Source organism: Penicillium expansum, assembly GCF_000769745.1.
Source record: "Penicillium expansum strain MD-8 chromosome Unknown contig108, whole genome shotgun sequence".
Taxonomy (NCBI): domain Eukaryota; kingdom Fungi; phylum Ascomycota; class Eurotiomycetes; order Eurotiales; family Aspergillaceae; genus Penicillium; species Penicillium expansum.
Window position 1 is genome coordinate 130,372 of NW_015971236.1, and position 19,772 is coordinate 150,143.

Below are 19,772 nucleotides of genomic sequence, written 5' to 3' on the forward strand. Positions count from 1 at the left end.
ATAAAGTAGATCTATGCAATTCAAGTTGATAGACTGTAATTTGACAGCCTAATGTATAATTACTTCATGGTTTACTTAGATTGAGTATACTAGCCGTGAATATGAATAAATTAAGATGGTATGCGATACCAAATGTGGTGTGGATATATATCCACCCGAGGTAGGTAAACGGTTGCAAAATATATTCGTGGACAACATGGAAAATATATGTACTACAGATAATCAGACAAGGGGAAAAGTCTCAGAATTTATTATCTGAAAACCCCGAGAAACAAAAGTGGCCATAGTTGCCACTGCACAAAAAGGAGTGTAGAGAAAGGGCATGGGAAACACAAGTCGGTATAAGACAAGGGAAACCAGAGAAGAAAAGGCAAAAGCAACCATCCACTAATCATCCCACTCTTCATCCAGTTGATCTATGAGCCTGTTCTCGGCATCCACGTCACGCCCCTGACCACGTCCCCCCCGGCCTCCTATGGCACCGATGAAGCCGCCACGGCCATTCGAGTCCGCACGTGTGTAGCCATTGCCCGCGGGGGATCCCTTGCAACGGAAGAGGTTTCCTAGCGAGGAAAAGATAATCACGAACATGTCCTGTTGGTGTAGAAAGAAAGAAGTGGTCAGCGTCACGTTCCAAACAATGAGGCTCGCAACTGCAATCGATCGTCTAAGTACATGCAATAGAACATATGGCCATCTAATGAAGCAGGAGGAGTAGTGACTATGCAGGAGCTGTCTCCTACCCAGGGACCCCGAATATGAAATGACCAGTCCATTGACAAGGATCGAAGGGATAGTCCACTTGCATAACTCGAGACATCTTGTCAAACATATTAAAATGTACACGCCGTGATCAACACAGGCGGGCCAAGACCCAAAAGAGTTAAACCCAAAGGAAAGAGCATGCCTCAAAAAAAAAAAAAAAAAAAAAAAAAAAAAAAAAAAAAAAAAAAAAAAAAAAAAAAAAAAAAAAAAAAAAAAAAAAAAAAAAAAAAAAAAAAAAAAAAAAAAAAAAAAAAAAAAAAAAAAAAAAAAAAAAAAAAAAAAAAAAAAAAAAAAAAAAAAAAAAAAAAAAAAAAAAAAAAAAAAAAAAAAAAAAAAAAAAAAAAAAAAAAAAAAAAAAAAAAAAAAAAAAAAAAAAAAAAAAAAAAAAAAAAAAAAAAAAAAAAAAAAAAAAAAAAAAAAAAAAAAAAAAAAAAAAAAAAAAAAAAAAAAAAAAAAAAAAAAAAAAAAAAAAAAAAAAAAAAAAAAAAAAAAAAAAAAAAAAAAAAAAAAAAAAAAAAAAAAAAAAAAAAAAAAAAAAAAAAAAAAAAAAAAAAAAAAAAAAAAAAAAAAAAAAAAAAAAAAAAAAAAAAAAAAAAAAAAAAAAAAAAAAAAAAAAAAAAAAAAAAAAAAAAAAAAAAAAAAAAAAAAAAAAAAAAGAATAAGAAGAAGAATGACATATGTCCGACAAGACACAAGGAAATGGATGGAACAGGCCAACCGCAACCGTTTTCCCCGAAGCGATTGGTCTCCAGACCAGCTAAAGCAAGTTCAATCCATCCTTGAAACAGGTAGTCCTGCCACATTTGAATCCCGGAACTTATGCGACACGAACTTGCCATATCTGAATTTGCGACGAGGCCAACATGGGATCAATGCTAGGATACTTACTTTGACAAAGTCGAAAACGCCAGCCCATAGGCTGAAGTTCGGACACTGGCGCCAGCCACGTTGATGCATGACCGTTCGCTGGTAGGCGCAGCCACCAATCAGATATACGGCGATGGCGATCACCATACTAGAGGACAGGGTCAGCATGGGTTACATTTGGTGCTTCCCCAACAAACAGAAAAGGGTGCTCACATCACACCGAACACGCCGCCCGGTCCCAAACCGCCAGCGTTGGGATCCACGGCGATTCCACCACATGCAGCCGAGCTGCGGACTTCAAAGAAGTACGAGCATTCATCCATGGAGCCGACGAAGGAAGCCGTAGCAACGTTTGGCGCGGCGTCACGGTCACAAAGGAAAGACATGATAGTCGACTTAGTGCGTGAAGAGCCATTGGAACTGCCCATGTTATAGTCGTCCGGACAAGGCGAGCCATTGGTATAATTGAGGACGAGTTTGCGGCCGCGGAAGAAAGGTTCAGATGCTTGTTGCCTGTATATGACCGAGAATTGTTAGCACAATGACCAGAGAATGAATCCAACTAATGCGACCGGTTAGGATGGGGATCAGCTATACCCTATGGAATATCTTTTATCATCGCGCTCGTAGTATGCACTGACGTTCTTCCACCGCGATGACTCTATTCCGACCACGTCCGTCACGTTCTCAATAACCGGCGCGCAAATATTGATTGTGAAATTGGCCGGGTAATCATGACCCCTGGCATACCAGCTGCTGTTCCGCGCATCTTTCGAGAGCTTGTTGCCGTCCTTCAGTTCGGGCGGGGATAATGAGATCGCATTGAGGTCAAAGTACAATCCGGTGGTCGGAGAGCGGGCAACACATGGAGCGTCATCTTCCAAATGGGAAGAGTATGTTGCGCTAGATAATCCGAGGATTGAGGATAGAAGGAAAATAGAATAATGAGCGGAGCTGGTGAGCTTCATAGTGGGCTGTGTTGGGGTCAACCCAAGGCAGTCGCAGTCTCAGAGTAGAAAAACGAAATGGGATAAGGAAAGTGAAGAGAGTAGAGAAAGAAATATCATGCGCAAAATGATAGAAATGACCTTTATGAATGAAGGAGGTAAGTGTATGTATCTCCCCGAGATAGAGGGAGAGAGGCTTACGTAGCATCACCACGGCGGTGATTGGCGATGCGGAGCAAACCTGGCGGAACACCCAACATCCGACGTCGTACGCGACTTATAGGCCCCAGGGACTTATTTAAGGATCTTCCCCCCACACTTGGGTAGTTCCTGGATTATTTCTCTGTCTATTCATTGGCTCTGTCAATTACTTCAATATGCCCTCCAAAAAGGACTCAAAAAAAATATCCGTGCAGCCAGTGCCGGAGAAACGTGGTTATGAGTTCGGTGGACCGTATGTCTTTCCCCCTTCAATTAAGTTAGGCGCAGCTGACATTTGCAATAGACTAGGTGCTTTCGGTATTATATTTGGATTGCCGATCCTGATCTACCTCTTTACCTTTGTTTGCAACGATATCTCTGGTTGTCCCGCCCCGTCGCTGCTGAATCCCTCAACTTTGTCGCTCGAACAATTGAAGCTCGAAGTGGGTTGGCCAGAGGAGGGAATTACGGCGCTTTATGATACCAATGTTACACTGTGGACACTGAGCTACTATGCCCTCAGCCTGTTTTTGCAGGTCTTCCTTCCCGGTCAGGAGGTAGACGGTGTGGTGTTGGCCTGCGGAGGACGGCTGAAGTACAAATTCAATGGTATGGCAATGGCAGCCCTTGCTCGCATGTCGCATTCAAACAAGGGTATTTTTGTTCTGACCCGGCTCATTTTATAGCATTCTCCTCTGCCATCATTATCCTATCAGGCCTCGCCGGGGGCACTTACCTCTATGGAGCCGACTTTGTGGTGTGGACATTCCTATGGGACAACTATGTCCAGGTCATTACAGCAAACTTGTTGATCTCTAGTTTTGCTGCATTGTTCGTCTACGTGAAGAGCTTCACAGTTCCAGCCCCAGGGCAGGCAAACCCAAGCCTACGAGAGCTGGCACCTGGCGGCCATACGGGCAACATGCTCTACGACTTCTTCATCGGCCGCGAACTAAACCCTCGTGTTCGCCTGCCCATTCCATTTGTAAGTGAGGCATCGCGAACCCTTGATATCAAGGTGTTTATGGAGATGAGACCAGGCTTGCTTGGATGGACAATTTTGAACCTGTCCAATGTGGCCCACCAGTACCGAACCTATGGCTACATCACCGACTCGATTGTGCTGGTCACTATTTTCCAGGCATTCTACATCCTGGATGCGCTATACATGGAACCGGCAATTATGACCACAATGGATGTATGCATGGACGGATTCGGATTCATGTTGTCTTTCGGTGATGTGGTTTGGGTGCCCCACCTGTACAGCGTCCAGAGCCGGTATCTCTCCGTCTTCCCTTACGAGCTTGGCTTGGCCGGTATGGCAGTTGTTTTGGGTGTCACAGCCGTTGGATATTCGATCTTCCGTGGCGCCAACAACCAGAAGAACCGTTTCCGCACGAATCCCAATGACCCCCGCGTGAAGAACATCAAGTACATCGAAACTGCTGCTGGATCCAAACTGATGATCTCCGGCTGGTGGGGTTTGGCGCGTCACATCAACTACCTGGGTGACTGGACTATGTCGTGGGCCTACTGCCTGCCAACTGGTGTTGCGGGGTATGTTCTTATTGAGAGCATTAACCCAGCCACTGGCGCTGTCCAGAAGCAAGCGGTACAGACCCCGGAAATTCGTGGCTGGGGTATGATCTTCACGTACTTCTACATGATCTACTTTGGCATCTTGTTGATCCACCGTGAGATGCGTGATGAGGAGAAGTGCGAGAAGAAGTACGGGGCTGACTGGAAGCGTTATACCTCCATCGTCCGCAGCCGCATCATTCCTGGAATTTACTGAGAGATTTTCACGAAAAACTTCTTTAAAAACTTCTTCCACAGGCCTTGGATTGAATTTCAATGCCTGATTTTTGTATATTAATTATCCCTAATATTTTCCATAGTTAGCTTGCGAAAACTTTTACACTCTTTGGATTACACTCTTCCAAAGCAGGTCATCGTTGCTTTTGTTGTAAAGGAATTTGACCAAACAAGATAGCAAATACAAATTCTACCATGCAAGTTCAATGTTCTTACCAATAGAAACTTTCAATGGAGCATTGAAAGTTAAAGTGAGACCGATGTAGCAATTAATTACTTGCTGTTGAACGATTTCGGGTTGCTGCTCTAATAGGGTTCCCAAGTGATCATCAACATCACTAGTCGTTCACCGTGCGATGAATGCAATGAATGCATTGAAGCTGGTGCTCGAGAATCCATGGGACCTTTAAGTTCACTGATCGCCTTGATGTTTATTAGAACAGCACGCGACACTCGTATCATCAACCTACTTTCAACGGCTGTTCTTACAGCAAGACTGTACCGGACCACTATACTATATATTTAGCTTCTGATCTATTGCATCTCATCGAATAAAATTGGTTGCTCTCGTTATGGCTAAGTTCGATTTATTCCTCGATGTTAATTCCACAGCAATACTAATGAAGTAGAGAAGCTACGGTGGCAACTTTTGAAGTAGTTGATGTGAATCATACATCTGAAATCAATTAAATAACTGAGCAGATACATCCAGCTATGAGTCTCTCCGCTAGTCTTCAATCATCTTCAGAATCTTCAAAATCGTCACCTGCCTTCCTCATAGAATCAACCATGTGAGCTTTGAGCTCATTGACGAAGCGATCAATTTTGTTCTTGTAGTCGGCGCAAGAGCCCACAAGGAAGTCCTCATGTACATTCATATAAATGAAGACGGCAAAATGGTGACGGGTTAGTCGTTCTAGTCGCATATCCTGCCGTTGCGCTTTTGTTTTGTTGAAGATATGAAGAGTTGATAAGTAGTCCAAGTCCTTTGTTTCACATGCGTCGTAAGCCCGAGGTCTATCCAATATTCGGCACTTATTAGAAAGTACTTGACAAACGGAACAAGCACATCTCGGAATCCATATTGACAGCCTGTCGTATCGATAACCCATGTTTCCTTGCTCTCGATTTGTCCTATCTTCAACACTGTGTGTGGGCCGCCCTGCAAATCGGGACCAGGAACAAGACTAGTTGGAACCCGTGGTCTTCCGATATTGATAGCCATGGTCTCAATTTTCAAGGGTACACCTGATTTGTTTTAGCCACGGCTCGCTTCGGTACGTACATATATTAATGGCCTTTTACCTCGAAGTAATTTTCTGGTCAAGGGACCCAAGAGCGCCATGGCTGCTGTAGATTGGCTCTTAACGAGGGCCGCCTCCTTGTGCTCGATGTTGTCAGTCATGTGGTTGGGGAAGGGCCCGCGTTTGGATTGAGACGAAACTGGTCTTTGATTTTGATGGAGATAGAGGACCCCGTCTCGATACTCGATCTTAGTTAGATCCACGTCGTATACGGTCTCTCTGTATGCTAACATGGCTGCCTTTAGTATCTGGGCAGCTCGGAGCAGTATCTTCCGTTTCTGCATGTTCTTGCAAAAGTCTTTGTGATTTGGCCAGTCTCCCATCTGACACTCACGGCTACAGTAAAAAACAACTCGCGAATCGCCGCTTTGGTATTCGGGTGCATGCGAGCAGCCCAAACACATTGTCTTAGTTGCTGTCCCACATTTTGCGCACTGGACTGCAAGCTTTAGGGGCATATTGGAGACAAAGCTGGCGGTTGTAATTAAAGCTTTGTTGAAGAAGCGGAATATTCCATCGGTTGTTGCGTATGGGAGGCGGGATTCGAAGCTTGAAGTGGTAGATCGATTATTGGGCACTAGAAGGTAGGGAGGGGACACAATCAAAGGTAACCGAGCAAAATCCTGAGATGTCCCATTGTTGACATTCTGCAGAACTCATGGAGTGCTTCCTCAGTGCCTGATTGGGAACAGCAAACCAATTTCCTTCTTCTCTGTCTGATGGCCCCAAGATATTGTTGAAACGAACAAATGACTCTTTTCATCTAGACACAAAGTATCTTGTATTCTATGGGTATCTTAAAAGGGGGATACGATGGGGTTACTACTATAGTTTCATGGGCCAGAATAATCTTCATCGTAAAATCTTCCATCCTCTGGACACAATCAACGCTTTCGCTTTTTGGGGTCAACCAAAACATCCAAGCCCCACGATTCATCTCCTGTATTGGCCATCCATCCCTTGAGAACCAGTTTCGCATCTCCGATGGCCTGATTACGGATTTGCAACGGGTCTTCCAAGTTGCTAGGATTTTTGAAATCCTGGTAGGTGGTTATATCTGGCATGTGAGGCTGAAGTGTATTGATGGGCAAATCTTCAGCCTCTATGGCATCCGACAGCGGTCCGGATGGGGAGACATCGGTTTGATAGGTGTGTGGAACCGAGGCAGGCGTGATTTTACGAAAAAGAGCCCAAAGCTTAGCTCGGGATAGAGACGAGGCCCCACGGGCACCGGGTGAAGATGCCCGGTTTCCTTGCTTCACTCCGTTGATGATAGTCTCATATAAGCCGGTTTTGGAATGACAAAGGGTTGGCACTGACTTGCTGCCGGTATCCATGGTCATTGCCGATGGATAATTATACGAGGGAGCCAATATCCAAACGGCGCTCACATTCCCTGGCCTGGCCTTTTTAGGTTTTGCACCAGATGTTAAAGAATCTCTTTCCTGCTCCAAAGAAATTGCAGGACAAGGCACAGATTTTGGCTTCGCAAAAGGCCAAAGCGCTGCCAACTCTTCACTCGGCACCGAAAGAACCTGGAATGGCCGGAATCGATACCCTGGTGTCTTCTCATTCAACTTTGTCTCCCTAGGCCAATATCGCCCACTCAAAGCTTGCATTCGGCCATTCTCGCCAAAGGAGCGGTCACAGCCAACTTGACTGATTTCGTCCTCGGGGAGAATCAAACCCGCCAGATAGGCGTTTTCGGTGGGAGCGACGAGGCGACTGGTCTCACAGGACAACAATGAGGAAACTTGCCGTAATGCAAGCTTGTCTGAGCAGGACTTGCTGCGCGTGGACTCGGCGTCCATGCGTGCTGGCTTTCGACGCACGACTCCGAGAAGAGAGAAGTGGGCCCGGCCATCTAGAAGGGTCTCTGTACCTGGAACCTTTGCGTCTTGGATTTTTGTCAAAGTACCTTCTTGACGTAAGACTTCCCACGGTGTCGCATCATCTTGAGCTGCCATGCAGAGCTCCATGCTTGCATCGCCGCAAGGAGCACATGTACAATACATGTAAATATTGATATCTGGCCGAATCTCAAAAGGCGGCCATTCTGTGCGTAGTGTACCGATACTATCTTGATCCTCTTCAATATTTCTCCTTTGTATGAATGGAGAATCCGATACTTTTTGACTATCGGGGGTAGAAGTATCATGGCCATTCGGTAATTGCTTTTCCCGGGATAGGACACTGTTGCATTCTGTCAGAAGCCAATAATTGAATGCTCGGATGGCCAATATCTCGGCATGACAGTCATGTAGTACAAGACCCCTGCAGCGTGGGATATGAGATGCAGACAAGCATTTTGCGCCACTCCTACATAAATATCAGCTTTTTTGAATATAAGTCGCTTGCATATGACTTGGTCAGATTTGCAAATGGGAAATTCATAACTTACGTGACAGATATGCAGGTCAGACTTTCCGAAGGTGTGTTTTCTCCTATAAGCAAAGAGTCAAAAATATTAATATAGAAGATCAACTGACATCAAATCAAAAGAAAGACGTGTGCGGCGAAGTAAAAAGCAAAGAATGGACCGATCCGCTTCACTGTACATACATGGACAAGGACGAGGGATAACAACTCGCTGATATTAACAATAAAACATACCTTTGACCGCTACAATACCGGTCATTGGAATCCATTCCCTTGACCCATCCGGAAATATGGTTGGTTTACTGCGCGTTGGCAGAGCATCGAAATGTGCATGAACCAGCGATGCTATCCGGGATGATAATGAGAAATCAGATAAATCAGCAGACATTGGATATGATCATAGTCAGAACGACAATTCCTTAAACAAACAAATGCTTTATTAAAGGCAAAGACAGGATCGAAGAATCTAAGATGTCCATACGATCACGTGAAACCAGGTAATTTATGCCTGAGGCGTCAATATTCTCTTTCTTCTTTCAAGCTTCCCGCCATCCTTCTTAATCCAACATCAACATCTGTACTATCCACCATGGCTGACAAGCTCCGCACCATCCAGAATCTCGAGGCTCTCCAGGCCCGTTACATCGGTACCGGACACGCCGATACCACCAAGTATGAATGGACGTCCAACATCCTCCGCGACACCTACTCCTCCTACGTCGGTCACCCTCCCCTGCTGTCCTACATGGCTGTTGGCATGGGCGAACCAAAGGAGAAAGTGCGCGCAATGATGCTGGAGAAAATGGTCAGAGGCGCTGGTAATCCGCCAGAGGTATGTGATGTCTTGAAGAGTTGTGAAACATGAGACAATGATGGGTTAGCTAACATGTGCTCTCCAACGATTCAGACGCAGGAGTAAAACTACCCAGTGTGGCTTATTCTTGTCTTCCTTGATACCCCTTGTCGCGTCCTTGGCTTTCCATACAGGAAGGCAGATCCTCCGATCCTCCGACCACTAGTCCAGCTCAGCAACCTTGCTGGCATGAGATAATACCCTCTGTGTACGGGTTCGAAACCACCAAAGACCCATTTTCTCGAGATTTCCCTTCGATCTCTTCGGTACGAAGCAACAATTCCAACTCAACATGCGAACCGCTCTATGAAACAAGGCCGATAGATCCCTCTATCTGGGTTTCGTATCATCTAGAGATTGCCGTGTTTTGGCTTCCAAGTCTTCAACAATCCTTCAATTCCTTGTCAGTGAGGGGGAAAATTTGTGATATACCATGCATATCACATGAAATTATGACATCAACAAGTTCCCAAATACCCAATCTTGGAACCAGCATTGTGACGAATGACCTGGTATTGCTTGATGGGCATTCAGTTCGTCAACTGCGCCCAACGCATGAGAGAAGCTGCTCCAGAGCTGTATCTCACTTGATTGGCCATGGTCTGCAATATTATAATCCAGTCATAATGTTCGCAACATGAAGATTCGAATATCGAAATCCCCGTATATACATATTAATTTAGTAATAGACACAGGACAAAGTATGTAGTTATAAACCATAGCGTATATCAGACCTCGATCAAAACCACAAATCAACACGTAGAGGAGGCTAGAAAACAAATCATGTAGCATGTACAAGCTATGTCTACCAACCAATTAAGCATCCTCCGACTTCGCCGCCAACCTTGTATTCTCCGCCTGCAACGAAGAAACAAGATCGACCCATTTCTTGCGTTCAGAGCGAAGCTGCTTGACTTCCTTTTTGAGATCATGTACCTCCTGCTTCAAGCTATCAACTTCAGACTTGTTCTTGGACTTGGACTTCTGCGAGCGCTCCTCATCCTTTCTCTGCTTCGCTTGGATCTTCGACGCAATCTTTAGTTGGCTAGCCTCGATCTTGCGTAGCTGCTTAAGCAGCTTAGATTCCCCATTGAGGAATTGAGAGGCAGCTTTGGGGAGAAGTGATGGCGGGTCGGGGGTTGCCGTCTGCGCAGAAGATGACAGGTCTTCATTGCTGAGCGCGCCCTGCGGTTGACTCTGGCTCTGCTGTGCGCGAGTGCTGGCAGGCCTGGAAGACCTATTCGTCGCTGCGCGTTTGCGCATTCCGTTGGTGTCGCTGTCTACCTCGCTGGTGCCTTTTACTGGGGTCCCTGAGACACTAGGCGGTTGCGATGAGATTTGAAACTTGTCGAGTTCGGCGCGGATTTCGTCCAGCTTGATTTCGACTTCGCGTTTGCGGATAGCTAGTTTTGCAAGCTCTTTCTCGTGGGAAGTGGGCTTGCCATCCTTTGTCATTTCGATCAGTTCCTCCGGTGACATGTTGTTGGGTGCCTCGTCGATGGCAGTTGCTGCTTGCTCGGAATTGGCCGAGGAGAGCGAAAAATGGTCATGCTCGGGTGGTCTTGAAGATTCAGGGTCCAACGCTGCTTTATTTTGTTGAACGCTTTTTGGGTTTAGATGTGCTATGCCATCTCCATCGATGTAGGAAACCTCATCCCCGGCCGGGAGATCACCCGATACTGTAGTGTGGGCGCCATAGCCTAGAACTTGTGGTGCGAACCGTTCCAGTCCAGTACTGAGCAAATTAGTGACACTGGCAATTAGACCATGATGCGAATGCTCGCCGTCGCTGTCGAGTGATTCGTAATCCGAATCCGAGTCGTCTGCCTGGTCGGAGTCGTATTCATCTACAGACTCTCCGGATTTTGCCTTGGCGCCTGCTAAAGTATCTTCAGCTTCCGTACCTGCGCCATTTTCTTGCTTGGGAGGCTTGTCATCTTGAAGAGCCCAATTAACAAATTTAGCGGCGTCCATTCCCACGCTTCGTGGTGTTCCCTTGTCCACCATCCATCGCGGGATGTTACCGCCCGGGTCACTCCTGGTGACCATGATCCATTCAACAGGATTCAATTCTTCGTCTTCGTCATCCCTAGCTCCATCCTGCTCAGGTAGTCCCTCAGACCGTTGCAGACTGGACGATGGGGATTCCCTATTCTTCTCACTCTCCTGACTAGAAGAGCTGCTCCTGTAGCCCTTCTTAGGAATCTCCCGGATAAGCTCGATAGACTCATACTGTCCGCGAGTATACCCCTGCTTATGCCGGACATCGGGGTGGTCACACGGCTTAGAAATCATCATCCAGCTGCGACCAGGCTGCTTAGTTCCGCCAGCTTGCAATCCAGAATCGGAATTGATAATTAACGGCACAAAGTCGCGGGGGGCAGTAGGTCTGGGAAACTGCGCCGAGACATGGTAAACTATTAAATCCCCCAAGATCGAACCATCGTGGTCCTTGACCTCAATGTTCTCGATTTTTTCTTCAGCGCCGATCCCGCGGATGCACTTGTCAGGCGTCTGTCCCTTCTCAATCTTTTTGCGATTTACTTTGAGCGTTTCATCGTACTCGGTTGAGAGCTTCTTCCGCCAGTGTGAGAATGAGAGGCCCTCATGCACACTCCTTCGCCCGAACCATGAGCTCCCGCCGTCATTAGCGGGAAGTTTCCACACAGTCACGTCTAATGGATTGTCCCTTGGTCCACCCATCTTGAGTGGCTTCCCCCATTCTTTTTGCAGGTCTGTAATCTCCGGATCGGTTTCTCCCACTCGTACGGATGATGGGACAATTCGTCGGGCGGAGGAATTTGTCGTACTGTCTAACCCGGGGTAGTCATCGTTATCGGAGATTGGGGGGTCTGGAAGTGACTCCGCTACCAGGCGGCTCTTTTTGAAGATCTCGTGCATGTAGTCTCGGAGCTCGTCGGGGTTCTGGGGGACTTCATCCCATGACGTTGGTTTGAGGCATTGGAGGGCCTCATGTAAGGTAGCCATAGGTGCAGTAAGAGGCTTTAGTATTATGAAGTCCTAGTATCCTGTGATGCCGCAAAGCCCGAGTTGTGTTGGTAGTGTAGTAACGTTGTTTCGAGTAGCCGGAGGTTATCAGCTCGTGGTTATACCGGAACCAGGAAACGGAGGTGGGATAAGCGGTGATACCTGGCTATCAAATTTATGAAAACTGCGATCTCATAGAATGCTCAGGTGGCTTGTTCAGGCGGAACTTTATAAATTGATGAAGCACAGCGTGGTAAAACTCGGATAAGAGACAAATGCAACAGAATTCACAATGCGAAGAGACGGCAGCACGTGAAAGAAGGCAATCTAAATGCAAGTAAATGTGTTAAGGGAGTGACTGTGAATAATAGCGGGTCTCGATGAACAGCTTGATGTTACCTGCGGGGTCTTGGCAGCTGACGTCATACAATGGGGTAATATACCCGACAATCCATCTTGTAGTTATGGGGTTGCCTTGAAATGATCTTGATGGATTTATATTTAGTTTACTATTACTATTAATGGGTTTGCATATCTTGAATTCTCGCTACCATATCTCATACTGTACTTTCTCCGTATGACGAATATCTAGTTATAGGTACAAAGCGAGAGGAAGAAATTGTGTATGCACTTTTTAAAACTACATAAGCTAAAGAGATACATACATTTCAACAGAGCTGTTGACGGATCAACGTAAACCAAGAGAAAAGAAGCAGCCAGTGCAAGGGACCAGCCCCCCGATGAGATAGACCATAAAGGAAAGTAACTATCAGATCGAGCATCTGATTCTTGTCGTCGGGATAAAGAATGAGGGGCTCTTCCATCCGGTGAAAGAGCCCACCGACAGACCAAGCTTGCCCAGGAATTTATAAAACCCAGCCTGGACGATAGGAGATGAATCTATCATTGCCGACTATAGCCATTGGAGGTGAGGAATTCGTAGCGCAGAGTATGGAAATGACTGCCACTTAGATCTCGTCGCTTAGGGCGGGATGTGAAGATCCCCAGGTCACAGACCGAAGGAGGAAATCCAGTGCATCGCCCTTTGCGCTCGGTATCTGCCACAGGCGGATGTACTCGAGTCTGACGAGGGCTGAAGGCAATCTTCTCTCACACTCGTGTTGCTGATATTCACCTCCTCGAACCAAAGGTGACTAAAGATGCGTGCTCCAACCAAGCATCACAGATGCAAGGAAGAAGCTGACGCCATCGCATAAACCTATCCTCCAATTCTCCGATAAAGAGAACTGGCCAGTCCGGTAGCCAGTACCAGAAGGACAGACCTTGTAAGAAAGGCAAGAAAACGAAAGTACGCGCTGAACCCAGTCCAGTCGAGTAACCCAATCTTGCTTCCTTCCCTTTCCATCAAGCTGCGACGGAAGAATCGAAAACATAACGTTGGACAATTCATGTCCAAATTCATATCCTCCACATGCCGCGAGGCAGACCAGTCTTCATGACATATATGCGGGACAAAAGAAACGAAACATAACAGAGAGCCGTCCCGCCGCTTCTTGATGCAAACAAAAATGAAAAAAAAATAAAGGAAAAAATAAAAAATAAAACATCGCTGACGCTGGAATCAAACATCAAACTATCAAAACAAGCGCAGAAAAAGATAATTCTGATTATCATGCAAAAGGCAGGAGGGAGTATCACAGATGCACAGTGTCAAATCGAAGAGAACGCCGTCAAGAATGCGAATTGTCGTTGCTTGGAATCGGGTTCCCGGTAGGGAGGAGAGAGAGAGGAGAGGGGGAGTCGTGAAGAAACCGAAAGAAATGCGCGCGTATATAGCTTTAAGAAACGATCTACGTTTCTTAACCCCACATTGAACGAATTGGAGGAGCCTGGACTTGGAGTGGTCGACATCACCGAGTCTACTCAGGAGGGCCGAGCTACGCGATCGTGCCATACGGCAGCGGAGCAAAGTCACCCCAGCTAAAGCCCCCCATACCCATGTTGACAGCCGTGCTGCAGGGCTGTACAAGCATGCTGGGGAACATACTTGGGAACATGGTCGGCAACGGGAGCGGACTGATAGCAGCCGATGTCGTCGGCATGCAGGTCGGCAGGCAGTCGTAGGTCTGGAACGGCGAGGGTGTAAAGGGTTGGCTGTAAGATGGGGTCGGCGATGCAAGTTGGGCATCACTGAAACTAGCCCAAAGATTCGGATTAGAATCACCCGTGGTGGCCGGGTTGGGGCTGGGCGACAGTACTTTCCACGACTCGAGTGGCGCTGGCTGGGGTACCGGGTTCTGCCACCAGTTTTCTGGGCCTGTCGAACTAGGCAGAATAGGCATTGGGCGCATGACATCCACCACTGGTGGTGAAGGGGCAACCAGTGGGACAAAGAGCTTGCCGATGGCTGCCTTTGCTTCTTCGCTGCGACCACTCAGTAGCTCTCCGGCGCCGTCTTCTTCTAGTCCCTCAAGTGCCTGGGCATTGGCGCGGTAGACGAATTTGTTGGCGGCTTGGACAAACTCCTCCTGTAATCTCTTCAGCTCACCGTGCTTTCCCGACCAGTTGTATGTATTGGCGGCAGCATCCACTGAGTAGACCTCCTTGTGGAAATCAACTAGGGATTCGATGGTTTCCGGAGTCAACTTGAAGGCCACCTCGTTACGGGAGACCATGTCGACGTGTACAACGTAGGCCTCCATGTGTATCATTTGGTGGTTGTGCAGGGCTTCCCAGAGATGATTCTCGTTCTTCTCTAACTCTGTTTGGGGGGCTTTGGTGAACATCATTGAACACAGGGTCCAGATGGCATTCTTCGATGAAAGTGTTTCTGTCAGACACCGGGTATGCTGGGTGACATTGTTCAAAGGACGCTTGACTCGGTTAACTCGCTTTAGGGTGGCTGTCAACCAAGGCTCAACCTTGGTGTTCAACACGACATTCGGGGATGATCGCGGCGCAAAAGCAGCGGCCGAAGATGGGAGTAAGACTGTTGGCATTATGACACTGTGCGAAAGGTGATACGTCCGGCGTTGGTATAGCTGATATAAAAGAATGTAGAATCGAGAACATAAATCATAAAGGCGACATTCGCCCACACAAAATGATTTTGGATATGGAGATTGTGTTGATATGTCGTATAATCCAGTATTAAAGTGCGGGCGAATGCGCAAAAAGAACAGAAATTAGAATATAAAAGAAAGGAGATGACATGAAAGTCAGTGTGGTTATAGAAGGAAAAGAGGTCAAGAAGAAGAATAAGAGGGGAACTATCAATAAGTGGAGATTTAATGGCCACAATAATACGTTAATTTTGGATTATTTCTATTTCCCCTATATTATTAGAAGAAAACATAGAAAACCTAGAAAACACAGAATTCATGTTTTCTACCGTATTATTTTTTTGGTATGCAGGCCGATGGAGTCAATGTACATCTACTCCGTACAGTGGCCACACATTTCGGACTCCCCGATCTGCAACCTGAAGACTCAGTGGCGATAATACTTGAATACTTGAAACGGTTAAAAATGCATGAGATCCAAACGTTTCATCAGATTTGACGGGTTCACTCGCACAGTGCCTCTCACACACTCGTTGCACGTCCATTTGGCCAGAACAGCTGCATGATGCCCTAAACTGCAACAGCTAAGCCCCAACGATCCATGAAACGGCTTAAACAGAAAATTGAGAAATCCTCCGAGTCTCCATAGATCATCTAGAGCGACCAAATTTACTATCTACAATTAGCGGGGACTTAAATAATACATTTCTCAGCTGGGCGATGTGCATATTTCAGTGTGCGCCAAGATCTACACATCGTCAAGAGATACTGGATCCTCAACACTAGAGTCTCCCCATGCTTTTGGGTTAAGACTCTAATTAAATTTGGCTGCAGCCTGCAAGCCAAGGCTTAGTTTCGATCCTATTTCCAAGGTGTTTCAATGTACTGTTGTGCTTCAATATCCAACTGGATATTAACCAAAAAAAAAAAGATGAATTAATATTCCCAAGGTTTACAGTATCAATATTATTACACGAAACACATCCATAACAGCCATAACAACCATATCAATGTATTTTTTGGACCTATCGAGTGCCGCTAAGACGATACAGAGTCGTAGACCTCAGCTGATGGAGGGTCGAGCAAGCGTGGGGCAGCGCCCGTCTTGAGTCACTTCAGGGCTGGGATTCGCTGAGACCAACCGAGTCCGGCCGGTGCACAGAAAGCTGAGATCCCTGTTACGATCTGCCATTGGGCTGAGCCTCCATTGCCAGACTTTGGGACGGCGCCACTAGCCCTTGTGTACTGAAATACCGTTTCTTATTGTTGCCTTGTCCACATGATTCAAGTTTTTCAATGATCTCATCTTACTCTTGTACTCTGCAGGCGCCCTCTGCCTCCTGCTTCTTCCCTAAAATGGAATCCCTGCTGCATATGAGTTCGGTCACATGGTCTTGTGTGGGTGTACGGAGTATGGGGTGGGGGCTCGCTTTGAGTCGGATGAGGTTTCGTCATTGTCATTGTGTAGCTATCAAGTAGAGTGGGCACATAACGTTGGGAAAAATATGCGACCGAGTTAGTTGCTTTTTCCTAAAATAGATATGAGGCGGTGCACATTACTCGCCACGTTGTGGCGGATGTCTCCGGCTCCACATGTAAATATGCAAAGCCCTAGTCACTACGGAGTATAGTTTCTTGCTTTACTATGTTCACTTCACTTGTTTTACCGAAAACCGGTTGGAGAAGAGATATAAGTTGGCAAGCTTCGGGAGCTGGAACTTCAGGCAGATCTTAACCACATCTACAGTCAGGCGGGTACTGAAACTCAGCTCTGTCGGGCCGTATCAAGCCTAGTTTCATGATTGTCAGGCTGCCATCAAGTTGGAATAGTGACATCACCCCACCATGAATGGAGCGGTATATTGAAATGAATTGCATTTTGTAGACTGCATCGGTTATGACTCATATGTGTGCCGGTGATGTTCGATTTGAAACGAAGCCAGACAATGCCCTAATATTGCACGGTATACGAAGTACCGTCTGTTAATCAAACTCCTAGGTGAACCCAGAATGAATGATTGCTTTTGAGATATACTAAGCGGCTACTTCACTGTGACTTGTGCTAAGAACATATCCAAGGGGTTCATTCATGCATGAGTGGTACAGCAGCGGGCTCCGAGTCTCATGTAGGCACATATCAAACCACTTCATCATGAAACTCGTGACTCATAAATTATTGCTCATATTGCAAAAGACATGAATAACTTTGATTCGTTCTTATAAGGCATACACATAATTGCCGGGTGGTATGTAAACCTCTGAGCAAGGCGGTTCGCCGTGTTGAAAATCTCCGATCGATTTTATGCTCGTTAGTAGCTTTAGAAACAATGCACCCTACGAACGAATCTGGTCGGAAAGTATTTGAGTATAATAATGATATCATTATTATTAGCATCATGTTGTTTTTCGCTTCATGAAGATATTAGAATCCTTACATGTTATCTCCCATTTAGTTAATCAAACTTGACTTGCGTTGCTGACTAGCAAACAGAGACGCGAGGAAGGAAGAGCTACAACTACTATTTTAGGAGAAGCCTGTGCATAATATGTACTTTGTATGCAAATGCAGCTTTATAAGTTTGGATTATATAGCTGACTCTTATAGCTCTAAAGAATTCAACTTCTGCGACAACTCACCACTAAATTTGTTACATTAACAAATATAAATTTCAAGCCTCTTCCATAGTATCTCAATGGTAAGTATGACTTGTCGTTAGCTCAATGATAAACTAGCTCAATGACCCTCTTTCCGACACAAGCTGCGTTTATTGACGCACTGATACCTATGAGAACTGCTAATTTGCTATCAGGGGGTTGGTATTTAATAGAATATGGTCGTCTCCCTCGGTTAAAAAAACAGTTTACTCCTGCTTGTTATATCTTGTTCGCCTCAATAGCCGCGCATATCACCTCGTCAATAGCCACACCTCTAGCTGTGTTCATGAGATAATGCGTATATCTCTTGTTAGAAGACTAGGCTCAGCTGGTGCTAGTAGTTCAACAAGATGACACCCGCTTCGAGCAACAAATTTGCAACCTACCAATAGTGGATAAGGCAAGCTGTGGAGTATGAGCTCGTGGGGCGGGGCTTCATCCAAAACTTGTATAATGTCTTAGTTCCATATCCCCACGGCTCTTCTCAGTCATTGCTAGGTTATTGCATTACAGAGCAGGCGCGTTGTAACATATTCCCACGATGAAGCACAAGATATGTGGCAATACACTAGTGCAGGAACGGAGCATACCGCATAGAATGACTTCGGGGGCTTTCATTTTTAGCGTAGGGAGCATAAGGTGATCGGGCACTGTGCGAGGAAGTCTCTTTAAAAAATAAGAAAAACATGGCGAGACACCATACAGAATACTAAGAGCCTGCTTGGTTCTGTCTCCGGTCTGCTCACCAAGAGCGTGGTCACAAAGGTATTTGGACTGTTTGACAACGCCAGCGACCTCTTGACAGCCGAGTTCGTCAATGAGACAAAGAGTTTGACCAAAATCGTTGGTCCTGTGATCACTCCTGGATTGTTCAAGAGAAAACATGTCTGCTTGGCAACGCAAATCACCTCCTGATCGTCAAATTTGGAAGGAGAACTAAGGAGCTCATCAACACCGTGTCCCCTGTCCTCACGCCCGACCTGTTCAAGGAGATCAACAGCCTTCTGAGTAACACCAGCGACCTTCTAACCCCTTCGTCTGTAAAGGGGATCAGCAGCCTGCTAATTAATGCCGGTGGTCTACTGACCGTCGGCTTTATCAAAGAGACCAAGAGTCTTATCAGCGCTATTGGTCCTAATATCACACCTGAGCTATTTGAGGAGATCCATAGCGCCCTTGGCAACGCTAACAAACTCCAGACTCCCTTAACTGTTAAGGAGATTAGTGGCCTGTTAGTCAATGCCAACACTCTCCTGACGCCTGCAACAATCAAGGCAATCAGTGGCCTTCTCAAAAATTGCCAATAGCCTCCTGTCCACCGATTCTGCCAAGGAGATCGGTGGTCTCGTCATCAGTGCCAGCAGCCTCTTGACGCCTAGCTTCGTGAACGAGACCCAAGGCCTGATTGGCAGCGTTTCGAAGTACTTGATCCCAAAAACCCTCGCGCGTCTCGTCCCTCTCTGCTCTCCAACGCCAACAACCGCTTGATGGAAGATGCCGTTAAGGAGACCAATGGTTTACTAGACAATGCGGACAATCTCCTCATCACAGATTCAGTCAAAAAGATTGGTGGTCTGCTTTTTAGTGCCAGCGATTTGCTCACACCAAGTTCGTCCACGAGACACAAACTCTGATCGGCGATGCCGCAGATTCATGTTCTCATTCCCCATTTCTAACCAATGGGATGTGTTGCTGACTCTGATTAGATCCTTCCACTTGTCATGAAGCTGCTCGGGTCGTTGTAACGTGTTTTGGATATTTTCTTTCTCTCTAATTTCTTTGGCAACGAAGCATCCATGGTGACTCATGATGATTAATGTTATATATAGGTATCTTTAATACGATATAATCGAACGACAAAACATGTTGATTGATGGTATTTGAAAGTTCCGAGGATTTGAGTTGGATGTGTCGCCATGTAGATGAGAATTATTTGACACGTGATAATAGCTCGTTGACTTCCATAAGTTTGGTG

General features: G+C 46.0%; 10 protein-coding genes across 10 annotated transcripts; 3 read left to right on the forward strand and 7 right to left on the reverse strand.

Annotated features, from left to right (window-relative positions):
• Nucleotides 1-1,582: 1,582 nt before the first annotated feature.
• Nucleotides 1,583-2,600, reverse strand: PEX2_036010 (uncharacterized protein; the record flags this gene model as incomplete). Its single annotated transcript, XM_016740876.1, has 4 exons — nucleotides 1,583-1,606; nucleotides 1,654-1,780; nucleotides 1,846-2,145; nucleotides 2,230-2,600. The coding sequence occupies 4 exons, from the start codon at nucleotides 2,598-2,600 to the stop codon at nucleotides 1,583-1,585; spliced, it is 822 nt and encodes a 273-aa protein (XP_016601168.1).
• A 356-nt stretch (nucleotides 2,601-2,956) lies between these two features.
• Nucleotides 2,957-4,575, forward strand: erg24B (uncharacterized protein; the record flags this gene model as incomplete). Its single annotated transcript, XM_016740877.1, has 3 exons — nucleotides 2,957-3,033; nucleotides 3,085-3,389; nucleotides 3,467-4,575. 3 exons carry the CDS (start codon nucleotides 2,957-2,959, stop codon nucleotides 4,573-4,575), a joined length of 1,491 nt encoding a protein of 496 aa, XP_016601169.1.
• Nucleotides 4,576-5,329: 754 nt separating this feature from the next.
• PEX2_036030 (uncharacterized protein) lies at nucleotides 5,330-5,820 on the reverse strand (the record flags this gene model as incomplete). The annotated part of the gene is made up of 2 exons (XM_016740878.1): nucleotides 5,330-5,612; nucleotides 5,645-5,820. The coding sequence occupies 2 exons, from the start codon at nucleotides 5,818-5,820 to the stop codon at nucleotides 5,330-5,332; spliced, it is 459 nt and encodes a 152-aa protein (XP_016601170.1).
• A 33-nt stretch (nucleotides 5,821-5,853) lies between these two features.
• PEX2_036040 (zinc finger MYND domain-containing protein) lies at nucleotides 5,854-6,303 on the reverse strand (the record flags this gene model as incomplete). The annotated part of the gene is made up of 1 exon (XM_016740879.1): nucleotides 5,854-6,303. The coding sequence occupies one exon, from the start codon at nucleotides 6,301-6,303 to the stop codon at nucleotides 5,854-5,856; it is 450 nt and encodes a 149-aa protein (XP_016601171.1).
• A 480-nt stretch (nucleotides 6,304-6,783) lies between these two features.
• Nucleotides 6,784-7,710, reverse strand: PEX2_036050 (tRNA-specific adenosine deaminase; the record flags this gene model as incomplete). The annotated part of the gene is made up of 1 exon (XM_016740880.1): nucleotides 6,784-7,710. The coding sequence occupies one exon, from the start codon at nucleotides 7,708-7,710 to the stop codon at nucleotides 6,784-6,786; it is 927 nt and encodes a 308-aa protein (XP_016601172.1).
• A 586-nt stretch (nucleotides 7,711-8,296) lies between these two features.
• PEX2_036060 (uncharacterized protein) lies at nucleotides 8,297-8,666 on the reverse strand (the record flags this gene model as incomplete). The annotated part of the gene is made up of 2 exons (XM_016740881.1): nucleotides 8,297-8,343; nucleotides 8,513-8,666. 2 exons carry the CDS (start codon nucleotides 8,664-8,666, stop codon nucleotides 8,297-8,299), a joined length of 201 nt encoding a protein of 66 aa, XP_016601173.1.
• Nucleotides 8,667-8,867: 201 nt separating this feature from the next.
• Nucleotides 8,868-9,197, forward strand: PEX2_036070 (splicing factor 3B subunit 5 family protein; the record flags this gene model as incomplete). Its single annotated transcript, XM_016740882.1, has 2 exons — nucleotides 8,868-9,110; nucleotides 9,186-9,197. 2 exons carry the CDS (start codon nucleotides 8,868-8,870, stop codon nucleotides 9,195-9,197), a joined length of 255 nt encoding a protein of 84 aa, XP_016601174.1.
• A 750-nt stretch (nucleotides 9,198-9,947) lies between these two features.
• Nucleotides 9,948-12,119, reverse strand: PEX2_036080 (uncharacterized protein; the record flags this gene model as incomplete). The annotated part of the gene is made up of 1 exon (XM_016740883.1): nucleotides 9,948-12,119. The coding sequence occupies one exon, from the start codon at nucleotides 12,117-12,119 to the stop codon at nucleotides 9,948-9,950; it is 2,172 nt and encodes a 723-aa protein (XP_016601175.1).
• Nucleotides 12,120-14,017: 1,898 nt separating this feature from the next.
• On the reverse strand, nucleotides 14,018-15,079 carry PEX2_036090 (uncharacterized protein; the record flags this gene model as incomplete). Its single annotated transcript, XM_016740884.1, has 1 exon — nucleotides 14,018-15,079. The coding sequence occupies one exon, from the start codon at nucleotides 15,077-15,079 to the stop codon at nucleotides 14,018-14,020; it is 1,062 nt and encodes a 353-aa protein (XP_016601176.1).
• Nucleotides 15,080-17,835: 2,756 nt separating this feature from the next.
• On the forward strand, nucleotides 17,836-19,285 carry PEX2_036100 (uncharacterized protein; the record flags this gene model as incomplete). Its single annotated transcript, XM_016740885.1, has 4 exons — nucleotides 17,836-17,838; nucleotides 17,953-17,959; nucleotides 18,674-19,028; nucleotides 19,072-19,285. 4 exons carry the CDS (start codon nucleotides 17,836-17,838, stop codon nucleotides 19,283-19,285), a joined length of 579 nt encoding a protein of 192 aa, XP_016601177.1.
• Between the last annotated feature and the right edge of the window lie 487 nt (nucleotides 19,286-19,772).